The 27290-nt window shown below is 37.9% G+C and overlaps 2 protein-coding genes across 2 annotated transcripts; one reads left to right on the top strand and one right to left on the bottom strand.

Moving 5' to 3' along the window:
• Positions 1 to 3128: 3128 nt before the first annotated feature.
• bace1 (beta-secretase 1) lies at positions 3129 to 26108 on the bottom strand. The gene is made up of 9 exons (XM_055195847.2): positions 25351 to 26108; positions 14180 to 14268; positions 13250 to 13466; positions 11520 to 11657; positions 9126 to 9260; positions 8784 to 8885; positions 8464 to 8613; positions 7145 to 7316; positions 3129 to 5359 (listed from the first exon to the last, which is right to left on the bottom strand). Exons 1-9 carry the CDS (start codon positions 25621 to 25623, stop codon positions 5115 to 5117), a joined length of 1521 nt encoding a protein of 506 aa, XP_055051822.1. The 5' UTR covers positions 25624 to 26108; the 3' UTR covers positions 3129 to 5114.
• LOC129451930 (uncharacterized) lies at positions 14586 to 20960 on the top strand. The gene is made up of 2 exons (XM_073863260.1): positions 14586 to 20407; positions 20540 to 20960. The coding sequence occupies exon 1, from the start codon at positions 15588 to 15590 to the stop codon at positions 20241 to 20243; it is 4656 nt and encodes a 1551-aa protein (XP_073719361.1). The 5' UTR covers positions 14586 to 15587; the 3' UTR covers positions 20244 to 20407; positions 20540 to 20960.
• Positions 26109 to 27290: the final 1182 nt, after the last annotated feature.

Consider the following 27290-nt stretch of genomic DNA (forward strand, 5'->3'; position numbering starts at 1 on the left):
AAAAAATCAAATGAAGAATTAAAATTTTCATAAAAGAACCTGCCATAAAAGAATCGTAAATAATATCTTGAAGTTATGATTACCTCACAGTAGTCTTAAATCTCAAAAAGTAAAATGTTTTATAAGTTAATTTTATTGTTTTAAATGTGACGTATTGTGCAGTTAGAAATGGCAATTAAAACCGTTTACTTAAGAAAGATTAGTTTATTGAGGTATTTCTAACACAATGAAGTTTAATATAGTGTATATGCAGGAATCATAGAGATGAATTTACTACCTTTTACTACCTTTTTTACCACATCCACAATTTTTTTTTATACCAAAACGACATCAAGCAACAGCCATTTTTTGGGGTGTGGATGCTGCATGCAAAGCACCACTTACTACTTACTATAAAGTATAAGTGTGACACTGGCACACCCATCATACATATTAGGTACACTAATATTTAATTGTGATCATTAAGTTTTGTCATTGTCAATTATGTGTTTTTTTTTGTAGTGTCGAGTTGAGTTTCAGTTGTCCTTATCTTAACCCTAGCCCTGAGTTATCCTAACCATAGCCCTTAGTTCTAATAAAGTGAATAATAACCTTGTCACTTCTTAAAAACAAATGACACTTAACAACCATAAACATTAATAAAGATTAATAATAAAGTGTGTCACTTCACACACACCCACAAAAGTGGTATGCCGTTTTATCCTTGCCACATGCTAAACTTTCGGCTATATCGGAGTCAGTGAACATGTTTTTGAACAATTCCCCAATGCCCTCATTCAAATTATATGAATGATAGTTGGCTGTGATGTTCAGGCACCAGAGAACCTCAGCCCTGATGGCTGATGTTTGTGTTGGTAAGGTCCATGGCCGCGGGAAGTGGGGGTGCTTCAGGTGCTGCAGCACCCCCTATTGGCGAGAGGGAGATTTTTTTTAAGTAAAAATATTTTGCACTACCTATATATTACTTATGAATATTTTAGGAAATCATTTTTGACACATGTAGGTTATTACGTGTATTTTGAATTTTAATTTCATTACTGTCTGTGCCTACCGATCTCCATGGCCTCATCCGAGCGCAGTTTCGGATCCGAGTCTCTTGGACATAAATGATGACCGATTATGAGATGTTAGAAGGTGTAAAGAGCTGCTCCATCTGTAGCTACCCTGGCAAGTAAATAAATGCTTTGCTTTAAACAAATGCATCTATTTTTAAATGTTTTTTTTTTTTAAATGCTACCCCACGGATTTATTGTATATAATGACTCTGTACCTGTGAATATGCTGAGATGAGAAACATTTTTAAGTAATGCTTTAAAAAAAACATGGCGCCGTCCAAGTGCTGAAAGGTCTCCGCACGTTTGTAAATTCTCTTGTTTGTAACAAATAAAGTATTTTTAGAGTACAAACCTTATATAAAGCCTAATATATTCTAAAAATTTAATTATACACCATATATTTCTTTATAAAGTATACAATATCAGAACTAAACCCATTTTATTATTTTTGATAAATTTGTGAATTATTTATAAGTTTCAAAACAGACAGTAATAGTACAATTTAGTAAAAAAAGATCTATATAAAAATATACTATGTATGTGAGAATATTTTACCACTGTTAATGGACGTGTGATCCTAACTTAAAACGAAAGTAAAATATGTTCGTCCTCATAGACATTGAAAATTGTGAAGTTTAATTAATATTATATGTTGTTATAATATTATATGTTGTATGTAAATATGTTCTATGTATGTATATCTGAAGTTGTAACGAAAGTATTCCCCCTGGGATTATTAAAAGTATTTCTGCTTCTGATTAATAGCGCATATATTCATCTGAGAACTGATGATGTCTGTGTGTTTCAGACCCTGGCTGTGTGCACTGAAGTGTATATGACAATAAAGTAGTGCAACTCAATGTATTTATTTTTAAAGTGTATTTTAAATAGGCCTATAGGCTTATAGGTTTTTTGTAAAAAAAAAAAAAGTTCACAGCACCCCCTGTTCAAAATGACTTCCAGCGGCCCTGGTAAGGTCTGGCTATCGCTGACGTGGTGGTGCTGGTGGCACTGGTTTGCTGCTGAGATTGTGCGACGACAGCTGACCTTATGTTGGCATGATTTGCCGTGATCTGTGTAGTGCTGCTAGCATCACAAAACAACAAAATAGTGAGCTGCTCCCCCCTCACACGAATCCGCGGCTGGTGAATGTTCAATCCACTGTGTGACTTGATAACGGTAATGCTGTTCCAGGTAACATTGATAGTTTTTTGCAGACAGGGCAAAATGCTTTTCTGTCATTTCCCATGACGGGCTTAAGCCAGTCTTTAAATGGCAGGTCGTCAACCCAAGTTTTTCGAAAACTTACATTTCCCCATTTCACACTGTAAGTTTGGTAGAAAATAGAAGCAAGTGTCTGATATTAACTGAGGTAAAAAGGCAGTAAATGTTGTTGGCGTCGCTGATAGGCTATCAACCAAGGAACTCGCAGTTTACTTCTACGTCATTGCAATCAACTCAGACGCACTCAGGTCCTGTTAGCACCGTATAACTATGTTAGATGAAGCTAAAACATGGAAACACAAATATTATGCAAAAAAAGTCAAATTGCGTTTGTTGCCTTTTACTACTTTTTAAGGGCCTTAGTTTGGGTAGATTCTTTTTACTACCGCACGGACACCCTGTAATAGGCCTATATCATGAAACACAAATAAACTTATATTAGCTAACATTTTACTTCCTCCATAATACGTTCATTGTGAAAAAATGTTAACAGTAAACAAAGGGTAAGGGGTAGAATTGAGATTGGGCCTTAAGGAACAGGAGCCTGGTCTGGCAGATCCTTGGTTGGTCATGTGTGGGAAGCTGTAATTCCGGTGGTCCTTGAGATGTCTGAGGTTTATCCCCTGTCTGTCTTTCTTCCTGTTGTGGCTACTACTTTGTGATGTGTTTGGGCCACAAACTGCTCTACAGTTGGCCCACTCCATGGCCCATGTCCGAGCCAGCAGCTCTGCCCCGATCTAAGCTCATGTCAGTGTTCTACGATCCAGGTCCTCCAAAACTCTATGGCCCTGGTCCACCACTACAACATGGCTCTGTGCTCACTACAATAGTCAAGAAAGAGGTCACATGCTGGTTTATTACACATTTTTATTAAATGTTTTAGAGCTGCCAACTGGATTTTCTTTGTTACACTTAAAACTAGGGTTTAAATCTGAAGTTTTAGTTAGGACAATGCAATTGAATATGTGTTTGTCCTAATACATGTCAGTTATTATGTGGGTAAGAAAAAGCAGCAGTCATTTTAGGAGCATTTATTAGGGTGCAACTAACTGTGAGTGTATGAATGTAATCATATTCAGACTTGTGGTGTTAGCGTTACTATTCCATACTTGTTCAGATAAATAATGTAAAAGCTGATGCATATTTGTTACATAATTTAAATTACTTTTGGGGTGAATCTCACAAAATCGTGTCCAGATGTCATTTCTTAAAATTAAAAGAAACACATTTATTACAGTAGTTTGTATTCACTGTATTACATTTTTACTTTTTTTGGACAGTAAAAAAGTAATGATACAAAAATATAAGGTAAAACACCATTAAAATTACCATAAAAATTGTACAATGTAAATAATTTAAAATCATCATTATTGTGGGGAAAATGCTTACATTTTAATGGTGTAATGAATGGGCTTTAAGCTAAATATAATTCTTTAAGTTTTGTTCTTGACAGGTTTCTTGAGATTCACCCACTGCCAGTCATTTCTATAAATCATAATAATGATTATTAAAGGGATAGTTCGGCCAAAAACGACACCAAACCCATGATCCACTCACCCCCAAGCTGTCCGAGCCGCACACGTCCATCGCCCCCCAGACAAACACATTTTCGGACATTCCAGAAAATATTTCAGATATTTCTGTTCATTAAATGTTATGTTACGGGGTCCAGCAACAGTCCACGACCCTCAAGTCCAAAAAAGTGCGTCCATCCCTCACAAATCAAATCCAAACGGCTCCAGGATGACAAACAAAGGTCTTCTGTGGGTAATCCGTGCGGTGTTGTAGAAACATCCATATTCAAAATGCCATCAACGTTACAAACTACCTTCCGGTAGCGCCGCCATCTTAGACTCAGGAGAGAGTATGAGCGTAGTGTACGCACTTTTCTTAGTGACGTATGACAAATTCGGAGGGCGGGGGGACAGAGCAGCAGCAGAGAAACTCTGTACGTTGCGTAAGCTCTCATCCTGAATGCGCATCACTCCAAAATGGCGGCGCTACCGGAAGGTAGTTTATAACGTTAATAACATTTTAAATATGGATATTTCTACAACAACACCGCACGGATTACCCACAGAAGACCTTTGTTTATCATCCTGGAGCCGTTTGGATTTAATTTGTGAAGGATGGACGCACTCCTTTGGACTTGAAGGTCGTGGACCACCGCTGGACCCCGCAACATCACATCCAATGAACAGAAAGATCCAAAATATTCTCCAAAATATCCGAAAATGTGCCTGTCTGAAAAACGATGGACACATGCAACTCGGACAGCCCGGGGGCGAGCAAATCATGGGCCCAACATCGTTTTTTGGCCGAACTATCCCTTCAACATAGTCTATTTACTGTAAGCTTTTAATTATACAAGATCATGTCATAGTAATTCACTGTAATATGAGTTCCTCATATTGTATGACTGTTATGTTATGTTAAGTCATATAGGAGCCAAAAATGTGTTCTCAACATTATACTTCATATTTGCTGATGCCCAATTATTAGTATAGTATAGTATATGACATCTTAGTAGTGCACAAACTCTTGTCTTGCTCTCAATAACAGACGTACACACACTCACGTATACTTGACTTAAGCAGTCCCAGGACAGCTATGCACACTTAAAACTTTGTAAGATAAGGGGTCGTTCACATATCACATATACTCAAACAGGAACAAAGGGTACAAAATCCTTTCAAGCCCATTAGGATTAAGGGTGTGTGCACATACGGTATAACATACATAGTTAAAATTGTTGTGGTCTCGCCAGTGTTTTCACGTTCTGTGAGGCGTTTTCATTGATGCAAACAAGGTAATCGCCCTTTGTTTAGATATGGCTCACTTCAGTAGGGATATGTCGTCAGAAAAGTCTCCAGCACCCAGTGGGTGAAGGCAGCGGGTAAAACGCCACTGACAGACCATGAGGCACAAGGGCAGCATAAATAGGGCACATATGCCCGCCATAATGTAGGCGATGGTCATAAGCGTTGACTCGTCGGTTTGAGGGACGTTGTAGCCGCAGTCTTCCAGGTCAACGCCATGAAACGGACCCTCCACTGACGCCGTACGAAACTCATCGTGGACTGGAAGAAAAATCAACACATACACATCAACGACTATTGAATGAAATTAAATCAAGAACAAAAGCTGAATTTTAAATGCTGTAATAATTCTAATTAAAGCAATACAGTAGTACATAACAAACTGTGAAGAGAAATGATAACAGAAAACTATAAAAAAAATATAAAGAGTAGACATACAAGGTCCAGTTTCAACCTCTGTCAGTCTAACCCCGGATTTCCACCGACTGTGGATCTGCTGTGGAATGGTGGCGGAGTCAATCGCTTTCCATTCAAGTCAATGTGTGTTTTCCACTGACTGCGTTCCGAATCCATCACAGCTCCGGCCATCCGCAGCCCTCCGGAACAAATACGCAGAGCTTCTATTTTTGACGGATGCCGGACAGCTCCGCAGGGCGGAGCCATGACTATATCGCGTGATCATACCTGAATTCGCGAGATCTCGTGTTGTGATCTGGGCTGGTCCAGCAATAATTTAACGTCACAATGGCCGGAGACAGAACTAGATATTGCGCGATCATCATGTGAATTTGCGAGACCTCATGGGTCCTTGTCACTTCATCACGCAGCTGCTCTGCAACAAACTGGTGAGTATTGGCGGAGTGCGGAGCCGTAACGCAGCGGAGCCGATCTGCAGCAGCTCCGCAGTTGGTGGAAATCCGGGGTAACATTGTTTTGGGGGGTCTTAAAGTCGCCATGAAATTCTAATAGAGATTGTCTTTTTTTCTGTATTGTGACTTTGGGTCACGTTGAAAATTCTCTCGGATACAAAACAAATCTCTGATAGCTCCGCCCTCACACGATTTCTCGTGAAAGGAAGTGAATAGAGGTAGTTTTGAGGAGGGGAGGGGTTTAGGGTTTTTTGATTTAAAGATTATAAGGGAAGATGAATTAAAAAAATATGCAAGTGCGCAGATAAGTCATTTATAAAAAAAAAATCATTAAACAAAGTCATTAAACAAAAATTTAATTTTTCATTTCAATTTCGTGGTGACTTTAACACTTAAAGTAAAAAGAAAGTAAAAGATGTGGTTTTTACCCTTTTGTCACCTAATAATTTGTAACATAATTTTTTATTTAAAACAATGACAAAAACAATCACAAGGAAATTTTGCTTAATTACCAGAAAATTAATGTTGTCTTTTGATTTTGGGGTATTATGTTTTGAGTATTATATTGAAAAAAATCTAACGCAACCTTTAGTACAGTGTGTTTGTGTGTAATGAACTCATTATATTTTTCCCTAGTCTCTTATTTTGAAGTTCTGTTCTGTCTGCCATTTTTTGTAGTTTTGTTTTTCATTGGTCCTTGTCTAGTGTTTCAGTTGTCCTTTATCAGTTGTTGTCTATGTATGTGTTGGTTTCCTGTACCTTGGATTATCATGTTTTTACGATACAGACTGTGTTTTATGTTTTTGTTAATAACCCTGCATATGGATCCACTGCCTCTGACTGCATTCCATCCAACGTTAAAGTATGTGTGTGCGTGCGTGCATGAATGATTAGTGATTACTTCATTAATGATAAAAAGCCTAAATTCTCATTGTACATTTATTTCATGCTTTAACAGTTGACTTCAACAGTAACATTTTCAGCATTTTAGCTAAGCAGTAATGATACATTATCACCTGATAAATGGCTATAAACAGTCCTGCATTACTACAGTAAAAGTCAGAATTTTTTGCACCCATTGCCACTGGTAATCACATTAACTAAGTGAATGTAAATGCATTTGACATCATGAAAATGTCTAAATACTTTGTTTTCATTTGAAATTCCACTTCCTCACCGTGACACGTGCTAACAGCGAAGCCGATGCGTTTGTGTTCCCGATCAAACACTACGTAAAAGCCCTCCATGATAACAGCACCCATTACTGTCCCAGTGCTGGACTGAGACACAGCAAATTTATAACAGTCCTCTTGTGCTGAAGCCACGTCCTCCACCGGCCTCAGGTACTGCTGCAGAGATCCAAGAGAAAGACACACATGTATCACACATTCCTATCATATATCTTATCTATCCTTCCATCTATCTATCAATGCCATTGCCAACCCGTTCTCATGAAGTGTGTATACACTGTAAAATGTGAAAAGGTAACATCTAAAACATGTAAGTTTATTCAACTTAATTTTTACCTAAAATAAAACTAAAGTGATATTTTAAGTTGAATAAACTTAAACGTTTTAGGTGTTAGCCTTCTAACTGAAGTAGTTTTTAAGTTGATGCAACTTTTCATTTTTTATAGTGTAAATAACATGCAGTCTTACTAAAGGTGTAGTGGAGGATTTTCTCGAATTTTAGAAAAAAAACGCCTTCTCCACCTTTTTGAAAAATGCAATTGCGCAACACTCCTGATTGACAACTAGGAGGATCAAACGCCTTCATGATCCACCCGGAAAAAGAAGATCCTCTGCAATACCTTTAAGTCGTGCCATACATACAGCAAATTCCAATTTTGCGTGCGTATAATATGCTAGTTTTTCTTGTTCACTTAATACGCTGCATCTTTTTATGTCGTTTCATGTTTGGGATTTGCTTTAGGATGTCATTTAATATATAGGTTTCTTCATGTTTTGTCTATTTTTAAACCATGGTCACTTGGAGTTGGGGTTAGAATTGGGGTTTGGGTTAGGATGTCATTTTATGTAAAAAAAAGGTTGTTCTAACCCCAAACCCAAGCAAAAATGGTTAAAAAACAGAAAAAAAGAAACACAAAGCGACAAAAAAAATGTGCATGCTATTTATACGCACTGGCCATAACACATATAGACACAAAAGGTGTATCGGAGATATTTTTTTATGTAAGTTCACAGTATTTATAGACACCTAACATAAAGTCGGCCAAAGAAATGTTTTTGAAATGGCCATTCATCAGAGATGACAACATGAGGTCAATACTTCTAGAAGTTCATGGAAAACTACTGGACTAACTACTAACTCACTACTATTAACATCTAAGCATTTAGTAGATGCGTTAAAGCGACAAACAAAAAAGCAGTTCATCCTAGGGGGTGGTGTACATTAACCCAAATAAAGTATAGTATATATTATGGCAGTATGCCATTATAAGGACTTCAATGCATATTATCAAACATAAGGACGAACCTGTGGCAGAATGGAGATGCGGAAAGATTGGTTTCTGTTCTCACTCATCAGATAGAGAGAGATGACGGGGAAGATGTGCCAGGGTGTTGTGCCAGTCTGCCAACATACCAGCTGCTCTCCCAGCCAAAAACCTGAGGGAAACTGTTCAGTCTGCAATGATAAAGGACAGTGTTGATCGAGTTAGTGTGCTCCAGATATTTTAACCAAACCCACTTAAGATCTGTACAGTATTTTATCAGCATGTATGTGCCATGCTTTGTTATAGTCTACAGAAACTCCAACAAACGTGTGTGACGTGATGGTGTATAATATGAACTGACCGATGAGGCAGCTTCGATGGCCTTCACAGCAGCTTGAAACACCTTGCGTGGGAGACGCAGGTTTGTAGTGCCGCTGTCCACGATACTTTTATCATAGTTATACTGGGAGAGAAAGAGAGAAAGAATGTATGTTTGTTATTAACAACGACTCATTTAACATTAGGAACAACAGAAAAGTGATGGAGACATCCATGCCTTCCTCTGACATAATCATTTTGAGGTCAATATATCAATGGATCTACTCATGAATTAGTTTAAATAAATGTAAAAAAAAATGTATCAGTGTTTTTCCCCAGTAAATATAAATGCTATATGGCAAACCACAAGAGAAATCACGCTTACTTCTTTGCAGTCCATATTGAGGTCCTGTCCATTAACTTCAATGCGCACTATGATGACTTCATAATACCATTCCCGTCTGATGGGTGTGTACCACAGATCACCGACATGTAATGATGGATCTATTCCCCCAATGATCTATGAAGAATAAAGACATCTGAATAACAATCTGCTCGCTTTCTACATTACTAGAATAGAGTGTCTTATCCATTCTGCTGTTTATTCAGTTAGGCTGAAGATTTTATGCCTGATTCGGGGTTTGTCACTACTGACTTTAAGTCTAAATAAACCTCAACTGTGTGGTGTCATTACAATAATTTTACTGCTCCCGACTGCATTGAAGCATCCCAATCCCAAATGTGTGTCCCGGGCCTTAGTTCATAGAGTAGAAATCAATCAAGAAAGATTTTTTTCCTGAAAGCGTATGGAACAGTTGGTTTTTGTGTGATTGCGGCTTGCATCGTGTGAAAGGAATTAAGAGTCAAACTTCTTATAAGAAACTAAGTCATCTGGTTGAGATCGACTGAGTCAACTGGTGACATTTTGGTTGCCCCGGAGAAGTTTTGACCTGCACTGACATTTCAGTTGCTTAAAAACATAATAATGGCAAAAGTCTTTGTATGAGAACAACAATGCAGCTGACAGTTTGATGAGGTTCCAATAGTCGGGAAGTGAAGAAGCAGCCGCAGATGAGCCAAAAGCTGGATATTCGGTGGGAAATATGTCAGCGGGTTACACAACAGATAAAGGACACTATTCAGATAGCTAACAGATGGGCATGTAAAGCATTTTATTTTGTTACAAGGTTCGTGCAAACCCCCTGGTCCCTTTCCTCGAGATCCATTGTAAGGAGCTTTTGACAAGTTTTTACTCCACCACAACAAAAGCTCATATTCAGCAACCCTTTTAGTTCTCCTTCTTACTGTCCCTGTTACTGTAGCTTCAGTTGAGCGCTCTTTTACAAAACTAAAGCTCATTATAAAAACTATTTGTTGAGCACCGTGTCACAGAACAGACTATCAGGACTGGCTATTCTTTTCATCAAGAATGCACAAAGCCGTGAATTAAACACCAGGGACATTGTGCAGAAGAGTACTTTGAGTCTCTTTTGCACTGATAAGTATGTGTTTATTAAGTGCAAAAATGTTAGAAATTTTTTTTTTCATGTCCATTTACAACCCTAGGATTTGTCTTTTAAAATGAAATGGTCTATTATTACCTTATTTGAAATGGTCATGAATAATAATGTTGAGCTCTGCTCTGATTGGCTGTTTCACACACTGTGTTTGTAAACAGACCTTATGTTTGGTCCTGTATCAGATGAAGAAACTGAATTTAAAGAATAATCAATTGTTTGGAGATTGTTAAAGGACATTTCTCAGTTTTTTCAGTATGGACCTGCAAAACGTAACTGTAACGTCAATAGTAGAACTTTATATAGCATTAACTAGGGCTGTTTCTCAATATGCGTTCTTCAGCGATCTTGCGTCCTTGTGTTCTCGCTCTACGTCATTGTTAACCGTTGAAGTTTAATTCCAATTCTCAGAACGCAAGTACAGAGGATGCATGAAAGTACCTGGATGTGTTCTTGATATCGAGGATACATCAAGTGCAGACTTGCGCGCTGAAATCGCTTTACGCCCCAGAAGTCATTGCAGCAAAACAATGGATTCCCACCGCAAGCGCGCCATAGTGAGACGCTGGTTAAAGTAAACGTTTGGTTGTAAACATTTTAAGTATTAAATACATAAAAAATGCTAATTTGATATTTAAATGTATGTTTTATTGGCATAGAACAACTAATCTTAATTAAGTTTCTTATTTTAGATTAAGGTATTTCGTATTACGTATTTGCCATTACAAAATGACATGATAAAAATAAAGTAATGTATATAATAATGCAGATAATGGTATGTTTGTTACTTTATAAATGTTGCGATGTTGAATCTAGGGAGGTCAGTTGACCAACAGGAAGATCGCACACACCTCAATTCTCACAAGTCCGTTCTTTGTGTTCTTGGAATTGAGAAACAGCCTAGCATATAGCGCTAACTCAGCAGTCACAACTTTGTTTTTTGTAATTTAATGTTGGGCCGTACATCTCGACTGTAACGTCACAGTCAATGTTATGTTGAGATTGAGTTTTTCAGCTTCCTTTTGCATGCACGTGGTTTACATAAGAAGGAGAAAACAATTGTGTTTTAGGCTCACGATATGTCAGAACTTTATTATTTATCTATGCCTAGATATCTATGCCTAAATAAATACATATATTAATACAGTTTTACATTCTACTGCATCTTTAAGCAAAACTACAACTACAGCAGTATAAATAGCATAAAATGCTATCTATATGAAATTTCAGGTACAACAGCACAAGCTCAATGTATTTCTTACCATACTGCCCCCTACAGTTGAACTGCCTGAAGTGTAGTTCTGAGTGAATCCTGCTCCACAAAGCTGTAATGAGAAGACGTCTGGAACGCTGGTCTGTCTCAACAGAGAGTCGAAGAACGGCTCCAGCATCTCGTCCGGCTGAAAGACAGACAATCGTCTTTTTACTTTGCCTTACAAACAATCACAAATCATGTTAATAGTAGTTTGAATTTCTATACATTATGCACTAAAACTGCATTAAAGCGTATTTAGTTTTATTCATGCAAAAGTATTGCAAATATTTTCCAAGTACTTACGAGAATATATTTGTAAATATTATGCACAATAAATGTTAAGTTTCACATTAAGTTTTATTTGGCTCCCATTTACTGTAATGCGGCTTTCACATAGGATGCGGTGTGCGCTGCGCTCGCCGCTGGGTTCGGCGCAGCCAAGCGATTTGTGCTCTGATGGCCAGACCAAAGTAGGCGGGGTTTTCAATAAATTACTACAGTGTTTATATTTGCGTTAAATAGTCGACGAGGAATACAGAGACTGATGTTGCTCGTCTCCATTTCACGTAACTTTAAGCATACCTACAACAAGCTGCTTGACTTAAAACACACCTGACATGCCAACTTAAATTGCTACGTGTTTCCATGAGACGGCTTTTCCTTCCGATGTCTCTGTAGGAGCATAAACTTGTATAATAAAGCCCTTAGAATCCCGAGTATAAGCTTTCGTCCATTTTGCTTGTTTGGATGCCCCGTTTCTATTGGCCGCGCGGGTAATCGTCACAGAGCGCAGCGCAAAAGTTAAACTATGTTGAACTTTGACCGCGGCGTGAGCGCAAGCTGCGCTCCGCTGCGCTCGCGCTTTGCTCGGCGCAACAAAAAACCGCCCTCGCGCGGCGCAAGCCATTGAAATGAATGGGTTTCATAGCGCAGCGCAGCGCACACCGCATCCTATGTGAAAGCCGCATAACTGTAACTTTGTGCCCCACATTGCTTTCTTAATATCAGCATTGGCCATCAAAAAACCCATACTGGTCTTACAGTGTTAATAGACCCCTTCACGGTTCACGTCACAGGCGGTTCCGACTGCGCATGTCGGGGTCAGAAAAGTCATTACAGCAGATTGAGTTGCGTATTATTCGGTATCGTAAAAAATGCCTACTTACGTCGTGGGCTGTGAAAATCGAACCAGGTCTTCCGTTAAGTTTTCGCGATTCATGCAGAATCTCAAAAACAAAAAAATTACAACATCTGCGGCTGCAAGCAATTAACGTGCAGACTGGGACAATGCAGATATCAAAGAGGCTTGTGATTGTAGTGCTCACTTCATTTCAGGTAAGTCAGCATTTTTTAGCCCTGTTAGATTAAATTATAAAGCCTCGATTGTATAAACAGTTTGACCCCATGCTGCGTGCGCACCCGATTGTCATTCAATGTTTACAAACCTTGAAGGGGTCTATTGGTCTTACTGTTAATATGTTGTTAACTCACTTAATATAGGTTAGGGCTGGTACCCAGTACATACACTGTTACAAAGTAGGTACATAGTAGATCCATGGATTGTAAAATAGTGTGTAAAATAAATGGGTGAGCACAATGAAGTGTGAGGCTTTAAATCACAGAATATACTCCTGTGGTGACAATTAGGGTGTGAAAAACAACAAATATGCAAACTGTTCTTGTTTGTTTCCCACATGTACTCCCTGAGCTCACCCCACAAAAACAGTGTAAACCCACCCTGGCGATCTCTGCATAGGCCAATCCTAGAATGCCTTCCCAGTTAGATCCATTGATGAAGAAGCGATCAGACTGGGTGATGGCAGCAATATTGGCCCTTAGAGAAACGTTGGGTCCATGAGGAACCGACACCAGGTCTGTGCCAAGCTCCCCTTCCCAGCGGCCCTGTGTGTATGGCACATACACACTGCGGCCCAGGTCTCTGTAAGATGTAGACCTACAAGCAAAAATAAAGTGGGACTCTTATTAGAGACATCTCAAGTCTCCTCAAAATCCAAATGAATATGAAAAATTACATTTTTCTTAAGAAAATTATTCTAGCTATTTTTGGAATTTCATTGTGACATTATTTTAATGAGGCAGACTGTACACATCCTCATCCCATGGCGTCAATATTTGACGACACTTGACCATGCGTCAATATGTTACACGGAGGGTATACCTTTCGCGTCATTTTTTGACGAACTGGGGACTTCAATACTATTACGTCCCTTGCATTCTCTTTCCTATTTTCTTACCATTTTCGCGTCGGTTTAGGGTTAGATTACGCAAAATTAAACAGTGTACGCGAAATTAAACAGTTGTCACCTGGCGTTGGGGTTAGAGTTAGGTTTGGGTAGGGATGTCATTATGTAAATCTAACCCTAAACCGACGCGAAAATGGTAAGAAAATAGGAAAGAGAATGCAACGGACGTAATAGTATTGAAGTCCCCAGTTCGTCAAAAAATGACGCGAAAGGTATACCCTCCGCATAACATATTGACGCATGGTCAAGTGTCGTCAAATATTGACGCCATGGGATGAGGATGTGTTGGTACTGCATTAATGAGAATCAAACAAGACAAATGAATAACCTTTTTTTTAATAGAAACATCAACAGTGCATTCAATATTTACAACATGTATATTAACACAAGTGATTATACTTACAGCGAGCGGTGATAATATCTGTGCAGAAATGGGTGAGCGGCAGCACCCACTGCAAAATTACTGCTGCCTGTATCCACCAAGATGTTCAACTGAAACACAGAGTGAACATGCATCACATTTATTTTTAAAATAAAAAGTCAATTTAATGCGTTAATTCACTAAGATGAATTAAATGAATTGAGACTGCTGAACTCTACATATATTTTGTACATATATTGAATCTCGCATTATATGGGCAATTCAACCGAATCGGTGCCATTTGCATGTTGTAACTCGTCAAAATCAAAGTTAATTTTTTTTTATAGACATATTTTACTTTTTAAAATGAGTATTAGTCAATCTCAGGTAACTAGTTTACTTTTAACATGGTTTCTAAATAGAGGATGGAGGCTTTTTGGTAACAGGTGTGACGTCCCAGTGAGTCACTGTGTTCTGTTTGAGCTACAGGTGATTGACAGATTGGATGACGTAGCATCGCACCTGCACTAAATCAGCGCTCTTTAAAAGCGGTCCGTGTGAACTGATGAGGGAGTGAGACGAGACTTGTGCTTGCTGGAGTGGTTTGCCCGTCATGTGACTACCGGTGTGTCTCGAGGGATATGGAGTTTGCGGGAGACCGCAGCCGCATTCGAGGAGTTCTCGTTATGATCCGCCTCACCGAGAAGGGCTTTTGGACATTAATCTTCTGTTGGTTTTGTTGACTTTAATTGTTTACACTTGTATCACTTACACGCACCTGCTGACACGCTGACAATTCATCTACACTGACTACTATACATTTCATGTTTACGTTCTTTAGTTTAATAAATTGCTTTGCAAATTTAGCGGTTGTGTGGTGTCTCCCTGGTTTTGTTGCGTTCCTTGACAAAGAACCGTAACAAATGGGGGCTCGTTAACATATGCGTTCGTTTGATTTAAATTAAAATATAGTTTTGTGTAACTGTGAAAGGAACAAGCAAATCATTGTTTATTCGCATTATTTGGGAGATGCACGCTTGAGTTTATATTTAAAGATGTCCCGCGAGTTCGAAGGTAGTCGTCATTGAAGGTAAGTGTATTTTTATTACGTTACAGATAAAACATTGTTCATATTCCCCATTAGGTATTAGCAACGCTTTGCGTTGATTTGTTATTTTGCCTTTTTTATTTTTGTGTAGGCTTTTGGGTGAAGCACACCGCCGTGGTAACGAATTGGGCTATTTTGCTCAATTTCGAAACTGCCGGTATTTGGTGTTTAATGCCGCTTTACTCTTGAAAGCTGCACGAAGATTAGGCATAGAATAGTGTAGAGGGTGGTTAGGCAGTGTAGAAGGGGAAAGCGTGAACATATGTTTGATCTGTAGCTGTTGTTTTTAAATACACTTGCATTTCAATTGAATAAATTAGCCAGCAAGTTTAAGATTTAAATATGGCATCCATTGAAGAATTTGTTAAAGCTCCATCAGAGGACGTGTTGAATTTGTTTGTGAAGCAAAAGTTGTGGGAACTTGTAGACCATTTTAAAATTGGTGATGTAGATAAACGAATAAAGAAAAAGGAACTTCGTGCTATCGTGAGAAATTGGTTGATTGAAAATAAACTTTTAGTCGTTTCCACACAGAAAAAACCTGAGGCTGCGAAAAATCCGGTGGATATTTTTTCAGGGTTGTCTTTTGAACAAAGAAAAGAGATTTTGCAAATGCAACAAAATCATGATAAGGAATTGGTCAAGGAAACTAGGATATATGAGTTTGAGTTGGAAAAATTAAGAACTGAGAACTTGCTCAAACAACGTAAAATTGAATTCGCACAGAAACAATTGGAGGTTGAAAAATCAACACGTGAGTGTGAGTTGCAAGCGGAGCGTTTAAAGTTAGCAAGGGAAGGCAGATTACCTATTGACCCTGGTGAAAGAAACTATGGTGGTTTTGACATGGCTAGTAATTTAAGATTGCTCCCTAAATTTAACGAACATGATCCGGATGTGTTTTTCTCTTTGTTTGAGACTCTTGCTGAAGAAAGGAATTGGCCAAATGCTGTACGAATTGTTATGCTCCAAACTGTGATTACAGGCAAAGCACAGGAGGCATATGCAGCTCTTCCGATGGAGGACCGGCGAGATTATGATAAGGTAAAAGTGACCATTCTAAAGGCTTATGAGTTAGTTCCTGAAGCATACCGCCAGCGTTTTAGGAACTGGAGGAAAGGTGAACGCCAAACACATTCTGAGGTGGTAAGAGAACTTGTTTCACATTTTGATCGTTGGTGCACTGCTTCAGATGTGGATAACTTTGAGAGTTTACGTGATCTTATTATTTTAGAACAGTTTAAGAACATTGTGCCTGACTATATTGCCACATATATAAATGAAAAGAAGCCAAATGATGCGGTTGAAGCTGCAGTTCTAGCAGATGATTACATTTTGACTCATAAAACTGCATACAGAGATGACCGATCAGTGCGTCACTACAGTAATTTTGCTGAAAATAGAGTTGCATCAAGGAAATTTGAGCCAATTTTTTCTTCAAAATTTGAGAGAAATGGTCGTGGGAAACCTGACCGAGATTTGGTATGCAATTACTGTTTCAACGTTGGACATTGGAAAAATAAGTGTCCTGTTTTGGCAGCAAAGTTGAAATCTAGTCAAAAGAAGTCTCATGCTAATGTTAGTCCTGTGTTAATGACTGAGACTACAAAAGTCAATGATTTGCAATCAGATGCTTCTATGGATGAGAATACAGTGTGCCACTTAAAAACTGAAAATCACTTTGCACCTTTTATTACACAGGGTTTTGTTTCTCTGGCCAAGTCAGAAGAAAAAGTCCCGGTTAAGATCTTAAGAGATACAGGATCTTCTGAATCCTTTATTCTTCAGTCTGTCTTGCCTTTTTCTGAAGTATCAAGTGAAGGCAGGGATGTTTTGATCAAAGGGATTGGTTTAAACACTCTTTCTGTTCCTCTGCACAGAGTAAATTTGACTTCGGAGTTGGTCTGTGGAGAAGTAACCCTGGGAGTCCGTCCATCATTGCCGGTGGATGGTGTCATGGTAATACTCGGGAATAATTTAGCTGGAGGTAGGGTATGGCGAGAGGTAATTCCACCACCTGTGGTAGTGCCCACTCCATTAACTGAGAAATCTGATGTATTAAAGCAGAAGTTCCCTGAGGTATTTACATCATGTGTGGTAACACGTTCTAAGAGTCGTGAGGCTTTTTGTGAAGAAAAAGTGTCAAAGTATGCACTGTCTGGTTTGTCTACTCTTTCTCCTATTTCTAATAGGGAGTTGATAACGGCCCAACAAAATGATCCTGGGTTGCAGAAGTTGTTTGAGGATGTTATTTCATCAGAAGAGGTGAGAAGTGCTGTCAGTGGATATTTTGTCCAAGATGAGCTACTTTTGAGGAAAAAAGTTCCTTGTAAAAAAGGTTTGATTGGTGAGGCTATAATTCAAGTGGTGGTACCAAAACCGTTCCGTGAAATGGTAATGAAGGTTGCGCATGGGGAAGTAGCAGGTCATTTAGGAGTAAAGAAAACTTATGACAGAGTTTTGCGACAATTCTATTGGCCATGTTTGAAAAAGGATATCTCAGCCTTCATTAAAACGTGCCATACATGTCAGTTAACAGGCAAACCGAATCAATCTTTGAAACCAGTGCCTCTATCGCCTATAGTTGTTACAAGTAAACCTTTTGAACATCTAATAATTGACTGTGTAGGTCCATTGCCTACTTCTAAATCAGGCAATGTATATTTGCTGACTGTAATGTGTCAGGCAACTCGGTATCCGGCAGCTTACCCTATTCGAAAAATTACAACCAAAGCAGTTGTGAAAGCTCTAACTCAATTCATTTCTGTGTTTGGGATACCCAAGATTATTCAGAGTGACAAAGGGTCAAATTTCACTTCACGTATGTTTGATGAGATTTTGAGAGTGCTTAAGGTGAGACATAATCAATCAAGCGCATATCACCCTCAAAGTCAAGGTGCTCTTGAACGATTTCACCAAACCTTGAAAGCATTGTTACGTAGTTACTGTGTGGAGTTGAACCGTGACTGGGAGGAAGGGTTACCCTGGTTATTACTCACAGCTAGAGAAGTACAACAAGAAAGCTTGGGTTTTAGTCCAAATGATCTAGTTTTTGGTCACAGTGTACGAGGTCCTCTCTCTGTTTTGCGGGAAGGACTGTGTGAAGATGATCCTCCACAGAATTTGTTAGAATACGTGAATGGTTTTCGTAGACGTTTATTTTTGGCTGGTTTAAGTGCGCAGAAAAATCTTGTCGGAGCGCAGAGTACAATGAAGAAGTACTATGATAAGCATGTAGAATCTCGTGTTTTTGCACCAGGTGATAAAGTGCTAGTTTTGTTGCCTTCATCTGGATCTCCTTTTTGTGCACGATTTACTGGTCCATATAAAGTTCTGCGAAAAATGACTGACCAAAACTATCAAATTGCAACTCCAGATCGACGAAAAGCAAAGCAATGTTTTCATGTGAATTTACTTAAGCCTTATCATTCTCGTCATTCTGAGAGTCAACCAGTTAGTCCAGTTGTTACTGTTTCTAGTACCTCGCCTGATCATGTTCAATCTCTTTTTGTAGAGGGAGGGGAGGATGTGATGGTCCCTGGAGACTGCGTTTTGCTTCCCCGGTTAAAGAATTCCGAGACTCTTCAAAATTTGGATGCTTTGCTTTTGCATCTATCAGATATACAGAGGTCAGAGTTGTCAAAGTTAGTGTTTGATTTTCCTAGTCTGTTTGCAGATGTTCCAACTCGTACACATCTTATCCAGCATGATGTGGATGTGGGAGATGCCTGTCCTATTCGACAGCGTTTCTACAGGGTTCCTATGAGTAAGTGGAAAGTGTTGGAATCTGAAGTTCAGTATATGCTGGAGAATGAGATTGCTGTTCCTTCCTGTTCCAGTTGGGCTTCACCATGTTTGCTGGTGAAAAAGCCAGATTCTACTTACAGATTTTGTACTGACTACCGTAAATTAAACGCTATTACTAAACCTGATGCGTTTCCACTTCCTCGAATGGAGGACTGTGTAGATCAGGTGGGGACTGCACATTTTGTAAGTAAACTGGACCTTCTAAAAGGATATTGGCAAGTGCCTTTAACTCCTAGAGCTCAGGAAATAACTTCATTTATTACGCCATCTGGATTATATTCGTACTCCGTGATGAGTTTTGGCCTGCGAAATGCACCCGCAACCTTCCAGAGATTGATGAATAGAGTGGTATTTGGTCTGGAAGGTTGTGCGGTGTATTTAGATGATGTTATTGTTTTCAGTGACACATGGGAACAACATTTGGTACGCCTTCGTGCACTTTTGACTCGTTTGGCAGAGGCGCATCTTACTGTCAACTTGGCAAAGTGTGAGTTTGCCAAGGCGACCGTAAGATATTTGGGTAAAGAAGTTGGCCAAGGTGAGGTACGTCCTATTCAAGCCAAAATTGTGGCTATTCAAAATTTCCCTCCCCCATCAAACAAGAAGGAGCTGATGCGTTTTCTGGGGATGGTGGGGTATTATCGAGGATTTTGCCCAAATTTTTCAACGGTGGTTGCCCCACTAACTGATTTACTTAAGAATTCCATCAAATTTGTTTGGAGTGTGAATTGTCAGAAAGCTTTTGACAATGTTAAGCTATTGTTAACCACTGCTCCTGTTCTAGCTGCCCCTAGGCTGGATGAACCTTTCAAAATACAGGTAGATGCAAGCCAGGTTGGTGCTGGGGCTGTTCTGTTACAAACAGGCGAGACTGGACTTGAACATCCTGTAAGTTTTTTTTCTCGTAAGTTTAATACTTACCAAAAAAACTATTCTGTAATCGAGAAGGAAGCCTTATCTTTAATTTGGGCTCTTCAGCACTTTGACGTATATGTGGGGGGAGGACTACCAGTGGAGGTTTATTCTGATCATAACCCCTTAACATTTTTACATTCCCTACAGTCCCCGAGTCAGCGGTTGATGCGCTGGATTCTCTTTTTACAGCCTTACAGTTTAACTGTAAAACACATCAAGGGTTCTGATAACGTAGTGGCAGATGCGTTATCTCGTGTTCCTGATCAAACTGAATGAGTTTAATGTTTGGCCAGTCGTATCTGTTTTTCTGTTTCCTTTTTCTCCTTAATTTGCTTTCAGGATCCAGATTGCTGGGGGTAAGGGGACAAGGAGAATTGAGATGGCTGTAAGAACATACTATTACTGGTGGATCGGATGCTATAGAAATAAAATAAAAGGAAGTATGCTTTTAGAACTTTTCATTTTTGGTTTGGTTCTGTGATGTTGTGCGGATCCTTTTCATAGGATACAGGATCTTTTAAAGGGGGGTGTGTGACGTCCTAGTGAGTCACTGTGTTCTGTTTGAGCTACAGGTGATTGACAGATTGGATGACGTAGCATCGCACCTGCACTAAATCAGCGCTCTTTAAAAGCGGTCCGTGTGAACTGATGAGGGAGTGAGACGAGACTTGTGCTTGCTGGAGTGGTTTGCCCGTCATGTGACTACCGGTGTGTCTCGAGGGATATGGAGTTTGCGGGAGACCGCAGCCGCATTCGAGGAGTTCTCGTTATGATCCGCCTCACCGAGAAGGGCTTTTGGACATTAATCTTCTGTTGGTTTTGTTGACTTTAATTGTTTACACTTGTATCACTTACACGCACCTGCTGACACGCTGACAATTCATCTACACTGACTACTATACATTTCATGTTTACGTTCTTTAGTTTAATAAATTGCTTTGCAAATTTAGCGGTTGTGTGGTGTCTCCCTGGTTTTGTTGCGTTCCTTGACAAAGAACCGTAACACAGGACTGAAAGAAAGTCAGTTAAAATATAGCTGCATTAAATATGCTATAGCATAAAGACACTGAGCAAAATCTAGTGATTTACTATTTTTTATAATAAAAAACCTAAAAAAAAAAACTTAATTTCTTCCCGACTAAACAAACAAAGACATAAACATCTTGGATGACATGGGAGTGAGTAAATTATAAGGATTGTTCTTTTTTATGAAAGTGGAATATTCCTTTAACAAACGACAGGACTTATGGTCAAAACTTTACAGTGTGTCAGTCACACAGGAACAGTTTTTAGGACATCATTACTTTAGAACAGGGCTAGATTAGATACACTGATCATCTTTGTCTGATTTGAAATCATTGTGGTTACTTTAAAGCCACTCACTGTACATGACAAATGATGGCTGATAAACCGGAAGGAGAGTCGAAAAGGGACTGCGTGTGGCGCCAACCATCTGCAGATGCGTAATTTTCAGATCTAATTTGAGCTTTGGATGCATTAAATAAAATAAACTTGTTCGACTACACCTCGCTACACAGACACGCCCCCCGGAAATGATGCATTTCAGTTCAGTGCGCTCTATTCAAAACACTGTGTGCAAGGTGAAAATTATTAATCCTTCTTTTTGTTTAACTTTATCATTAACACTTGAATAATTAAAAAACAACTGATTACTGATAATGCATAACTATTAATTGTGATTAATTTATTGCATAATAAAGGTTTTTGTTTACATCATATATGTGTTTGAACTGTGAATAATAATTATGTTTATATAAATATGCACACATGCATGTATAATTTTAAGAAGAAACATATATTTATAAATTAAATTTATATATATAATATAAATTATACATAAATATTAAAATGTAAACGTTTCTTAAATATATACAATTATATTTAAACTGGATTTCATAACGACTGCCACTAGGGAGCAAACTCTGACTGTAATGTCCAATGGAAATGTGGTTTAGCCTTTATATCTTTAAAATATTAAAAAAAGAAAAAGATTTTAGTCATTAGGAGAAGACTAGCTGTATGTTGTGAATACTTGATATGTTTTTAATATATGACCCATAACAAAAAGTAACAAAAACAACATAAGTTATAACATATATAATAATAATAATATATAATAGGTAGTAAAAAATATATAAAAGGTAAAAACAAGGGAAAAAGTTTGGCTCGCATCATGTTTACAATTTTAAAATCTGGCCCTTAAAGAAGAGTAGTTGAAGAAGACCCCTGCTTTAGACGTTACCTGCAATATTTATAGAAATCGTCAAATTGAGTTTGTCTACTGGTTCATTTTAAAATCTTTAGTGTTTCTCTAAAATATAAGAAATAGTACTAAATAGCACCTGATTATTCTTCTATTCTCTATGTAGGCATATTGACCTTGTGGTTGTGGTGTACTTGTGAAAGGGTATTTAAGAATGAGATTTTTTATTGATCACCCTTCTGCACATTACCAACAACTGACTGTCTGTCTGTCTCTTAGCATTACACATCATCACTGACTGAGCAAAATCTGATACACACAGACAGAGAGATGACCAAGAGAAAGTGTGAAACACAGACAAAAACTGAGGGAAAAAAAACAAATATCAGGACTTCTGAGATCTTTGTACTTTATAGTAGTAATATATTTATATATATTGAACAGCATTTTATTAACTAATACATCTTAAGTATCAAAGCTTTCCTTGGCAATCAATTTCACAAAAAAGCTGTGCTTTCATCAAAAATATTCTTTTTAGACCAGCACAAAACCAATACTAACCAAGATAAAAAAAAAAACGTCCACACTTTTTAGCAGGGTGATATGGTTTAAAAGAAACAATGTCAAAATAGATAGGGCCTTATTCACAAGTGAAAATAATTTTCTGTACAAATCTTTCATAAATTCATGTTTGCATGTAAAGGTGATACAAAATTGTTTCATGAGTAAGGCCTTTTCTACCTTTAAAGGTTTATTTATGAATTTTAATCTGTGTCTTAGTGAGCATGCTCACTTGCCAACATGTAGTAAGAATCGCGCTGACTCCTTGTGTCATTGATCTGTCCTGTTGACTTCCTGTTCTTTCTGCCCTTTGAATCCGGCTCATATGCCTGCATCCGGTCTACAGGTGACCCACGTTAACCCCATCACTCTGTACACCAGCACATAAAGTGACCCTGACATATATGTGGTAATAAAACATTGCAGAAACATTCATTTCCTTCCAAATTGTTTTATAAGGAGTTTTTCGAAGCACTACAAAAAACCCTCAAATTTCTAAAATCACAAACAAGTTGGATTGATGACACAAGCTTAAAGGGATAGTTCACCCAAAATTGAAAATTCTGTAATCATATATTCACCCTCATGTCGTATACAAACTGTTTTATCCCTTAAAATTCTGTCATCATTTACTCACTCTCATGTTGTTACAAACCATATAAATTACTTTGTTCTGATAAACACGAATGAAGATATTTTGAGGAATGTTTGTAACCAAACCGTTCATGAGCCCCATTGACTTCCATATTATTATGTTTTCCTATAGTCAATTGGGCTCATGATTGGTTTGGTCTCAAACATTCCTCAAAATATCTTGATTTGTGTTCATCAGAAAAAAGAAATTTATACGGTTTGTAACAACATGAGAGTGAATAAATGTTGAAAGAATTTTTATTTTTGGGTGAACTATCCCTTGAACTCTCTTGTCAAGTTTACTTGGTTGATTCAGCACAATTGTTTTTTTTTTATTTTGTCACCACATGCTTTACTCATATTCAATTAATCTTTTCAGTACATAAATTATTTATGTTGTTTTAAAGTAGAAATGTTGAAACTGGACAGAGTTTGCTGCGTGCTTTAAAAGTAAGATTTTTTTTAATTAAGCGTTTTTGAGTGTTTTTCAGAAAGAGAAAGTCCTTTTAGTGTTTAATGTTTATTTATGTTATATTTTTGAGTTTTGTGGTTCAGAAGAGTAGTTCTTTTATGCTCATAGCCGTGGCCAGCTAAAGTATGAGATCAGCGAGGTTTGGACATTTTTTCATAGTCAAAAATAAAATTTAGTAATTTAGTCAATATCATATTGGCATACACCTGCATAAATAATTTTGTTTGAGCAGTTTACTATATAGCAGGGATTGGCAAGTAAAGAAAAAAAATGCCACTAGATAGTCAAGAGAGGGTGGAAATTTCCCTCATTTTCAAATCACTTTATTTTTTTTTTTAATGAGTTCCTTTTAGTGTTGCTGTCTTTGTGCTGTTTTTGCACATAACAGAAAAGTTTGTATAAAAGTTGTATGAATTACCACTGTAGACTTAAATTTATCCCAACATTTACTAAAGCCAGTTCACCTTTGCTTGATTCTACTTATAACCATCTTCATGTAAATGCATTTGTTGGAATTTAGTCGCATCTGAGTTTAGTGTTTTAATAATGTGACACTTCTTGAAATGTTAAAAGTAAGGAGTAGTGTAGGTTATGTTAGTGATGAGTCTTATGGCTTATAATTTTTGTTTGTTTTTCATACTAATATCTGGCAACACAAGGTGACCAGCACCTAAACTAACAGCAAATAAAGCACATCATTTAGCGTGGGCAGGTTATTGGTGACAGGCCAGTTAGACAAATGCAGTAACCATGTTTATAAGAAACAGTGTCAACACTATCAAATATCAGTAGAAAATAACATGGGTACAACGTTGCAGAACAAGTAGATTTGAATGAAATATGGCAAATATGCAAACACTGGCCATGAAGAAGGCCATGCTATTGCTATTTAATTCAATTTAGGAGTCCTGGCGTACACATGTGAAGTTTTAGTTAAAAATACCATATAGATAATTTATTATAACATGTTAAAATTGACAGGTGTGAGCAAAAATGTGATGTTTTGGGTGTGTCCTTTAAATGTAAATGAGCTGATGAAATGTAATTGATCACCATAATGGTGTTTTTTTTTTATTGAAACTAATTTGTGCCGTCAATTATTTTTTCTCTCTGCATTAAATGGCAGTGCCGTGGTTGGATAGTTCAGATTAAAGGGCGGTATTATTATAATAAAATCCCTTTCTGACATCACAAGGGGAGCCAAATTTCTATTATATTTTTACATGCTTGCATAGAATGGTTTAACAAAACTATGTTCTTTTTTATATTTTCTAGGTTGATAGAAGCACTGAGGGCCCAATTATAGCACTTAAACATGAAAAAGTCAGATTTTCATAATATGTCATTAAGCAAATTTTTTGTTTAGTATCTTGCAATAATTTTAACTTTATAATAAGTAATATTATAACAAGAACTTTACAATAATAACAATTGTTGCATGAAAAAAAATGTATTCTTTCCTTAAGAGCTTGTAAACAATGCACGTGTCTCACCTTCTGCGACGGTGTGCCCACAGCCATTTCGATGTAATAGCCTTGTCCTGACTTTCCTCTGAGATTGTCGATCATGTTTATAAAATTAATTCCACCTGCTCCTCTCCGTCTCCGGACAGGTCGAGAGGAGACCCTGGGGGCCGCAGGCTGTGAGAGCGGCCCCTGCCGCAGGGGGACGCGCAGTAGCACTGCGCCAGAACTGCCACCAGAAAAGGTGACCGGCAGAAGAGCCAATAATGCCCATGAATACACAACGACTTGATGCACTTTCATCTTTCAATGCTTTGAAATTTGTTCGTTTATTCCTGCGTCCGACTGATCTACCGTGACGTCATAACGCAAACTATGCCAATGAAAAACGAAGCACTAAAGGACATTCGCTCTGCTGTTTATTATCATCCGTTTTCTCCATCACCCGCATTAACCATCAGCATCAACCATCCGTTTTCCACATCTCTCTATTCCTTATGCTCACAGCATTTGACGACCCATTGTAACGTTAAAACCTTCCTGTTTCTCTTCAAGGCAAGTAACGTTATCTATTAAAATGACATTTTGGGGAAAAATAAAACTGGACGGTGAATTGTAAGCGAATGATACTGTGCTGCTGGAGTCCTGTGGATAAATGTCTGCCATTGATGTCCATTTAGGGTTTAATATTCCTGTTTGAAAATCATACGGCGCAAACCTCCATAATCCGCATCTTTATCTCCTCAGACCGCGGCTGCCTCCTCCATCTTCGTCGCAACATCCGCAGATTCCGCACAAACTGAATCGGTGTCCGATTCACACAGGTTCGTTTTTCTGATTCGGTCACAGTGATTCGCGATACGTTAATGAACATTTCGATTAAAAGTTATTTGTTTGGTTAATTTTCATTTTAAAATAGGTCACAATAAACGCAACATTTTACAAAATATATTAATCGGAAACAGAAGCGGCGCATCATCTGTTCTTTTTAAGGATGACTCGGTGAATCTGTTTTATGAACCGATTTAAAAAGAACCATCCAAACGATCCGGCTCGCTAAAACGAATCTGATTTCAGACATACCTTGCGAACAACTGAAGCTAAATGCTAAAGTGATGCATTGTGGGACTTGAAGTTCATGCAATAACTGCTACATCATTTCCCGGCAAATAAATAACCTATTTGTTCTTATGTGCTATGAAAATGTTTGTTCGTTAGCCTACCTTTGTTTATTTAAATATTAACCATTTTATAAGTAAGGTGCTGGTGGTAACACAATAGGCTATAATGATGTGTCAGATGCTTACATACACTATGAGATGTATTATGCTATGTTTTAGACTCCACATGTAATGCACGCTTATGGTACTCAGTGTCAAAGAAAATAATTATTCCAAGAAAAACTATTTCAAGAAATACATCATAATAATATCAGCTATATTATTATCACCATAAGCACAATCTTATTATATAAAAATAGTCCCGTTTTGACATCTTGTAAAAGTGCTCAGAAAAGATATGTCTTTATTTCAAACCGCCAATAAATGAAACAAAACATTTTGCAATATTATCTGTGTATTTTTTCCCTTATTTCTATGCTGTTTTATTCTTAGGTTTTCTTTGTTTGTTCTACAATGTACTTTCTTTTAAACTGCTTTGCAACAATGCAAAATGGTGAAAAGCACTAAAGAAACTTGAATATTAAATAAAGCGTTCATGAAAAGGCTAAGTCACATTGATTCAGCAAACACATTAACAAACTCATTGATTTTAAGTAGTGTTTGTCTGCCTTAGTCAGATCAGTGTAAAATAGCTTAAGCAAAACATCTACAGTGTAAAAGTTTTTTCAGACCTGAACCTTTGTTTCGGAAGCTGGTGCGTTTTGGTTCGGTTCATTTAGGCATATGTGAACACATCAATCACACTCAGATCCGCACTTAAACAACCGCTCCAAGACCGCCTGAACGAAG

Source organism: Misgurnus anguillicaudatus, chromosome 24 (assembly GCF_027580225.2).
Source record: "Misgurnus anguillicaudatus chromosome 24, ASM2758022v2, whole genome shotgun sequence".
NCBI classification, from domain to species: domain Eukaryota; kingdom Metazoa; phylum Chordata; class Actinopteri; order Cypriniformes; family Cobitidae; genus Misgurnus; species Misgurnus anguillicaudatus.

Coding starts and splice junctions, on each gene's coding strand:
- LOC129451930 (XM_073863260.1), top strand. CDS start 15,588: ATGGCATCCATTGAAGAATTTGTTAAAGCTCCATCAGAGGACGTGTTG.
- bace1 (XM_055195847.2), bottom strand. CDS start 25,623: ATGAAAGTGCATCAAGTCGTTGTGTATTCATGGGCATTATTGGCTCTT. Junction 13,467..14,179: donor AGATATTATCACCGCTCGCT/GTAAGTATAATC, acceptor TTTTGCTTGTAG/GTCTACATCTTACAGAGACC. Junction 8,886..9,125: donor TCAATATGGACTGCAAAGAA/GTAAGCGTGATT, acceptor TTTCTCTCCCAG/TATAACTATGATAAAAGTAT.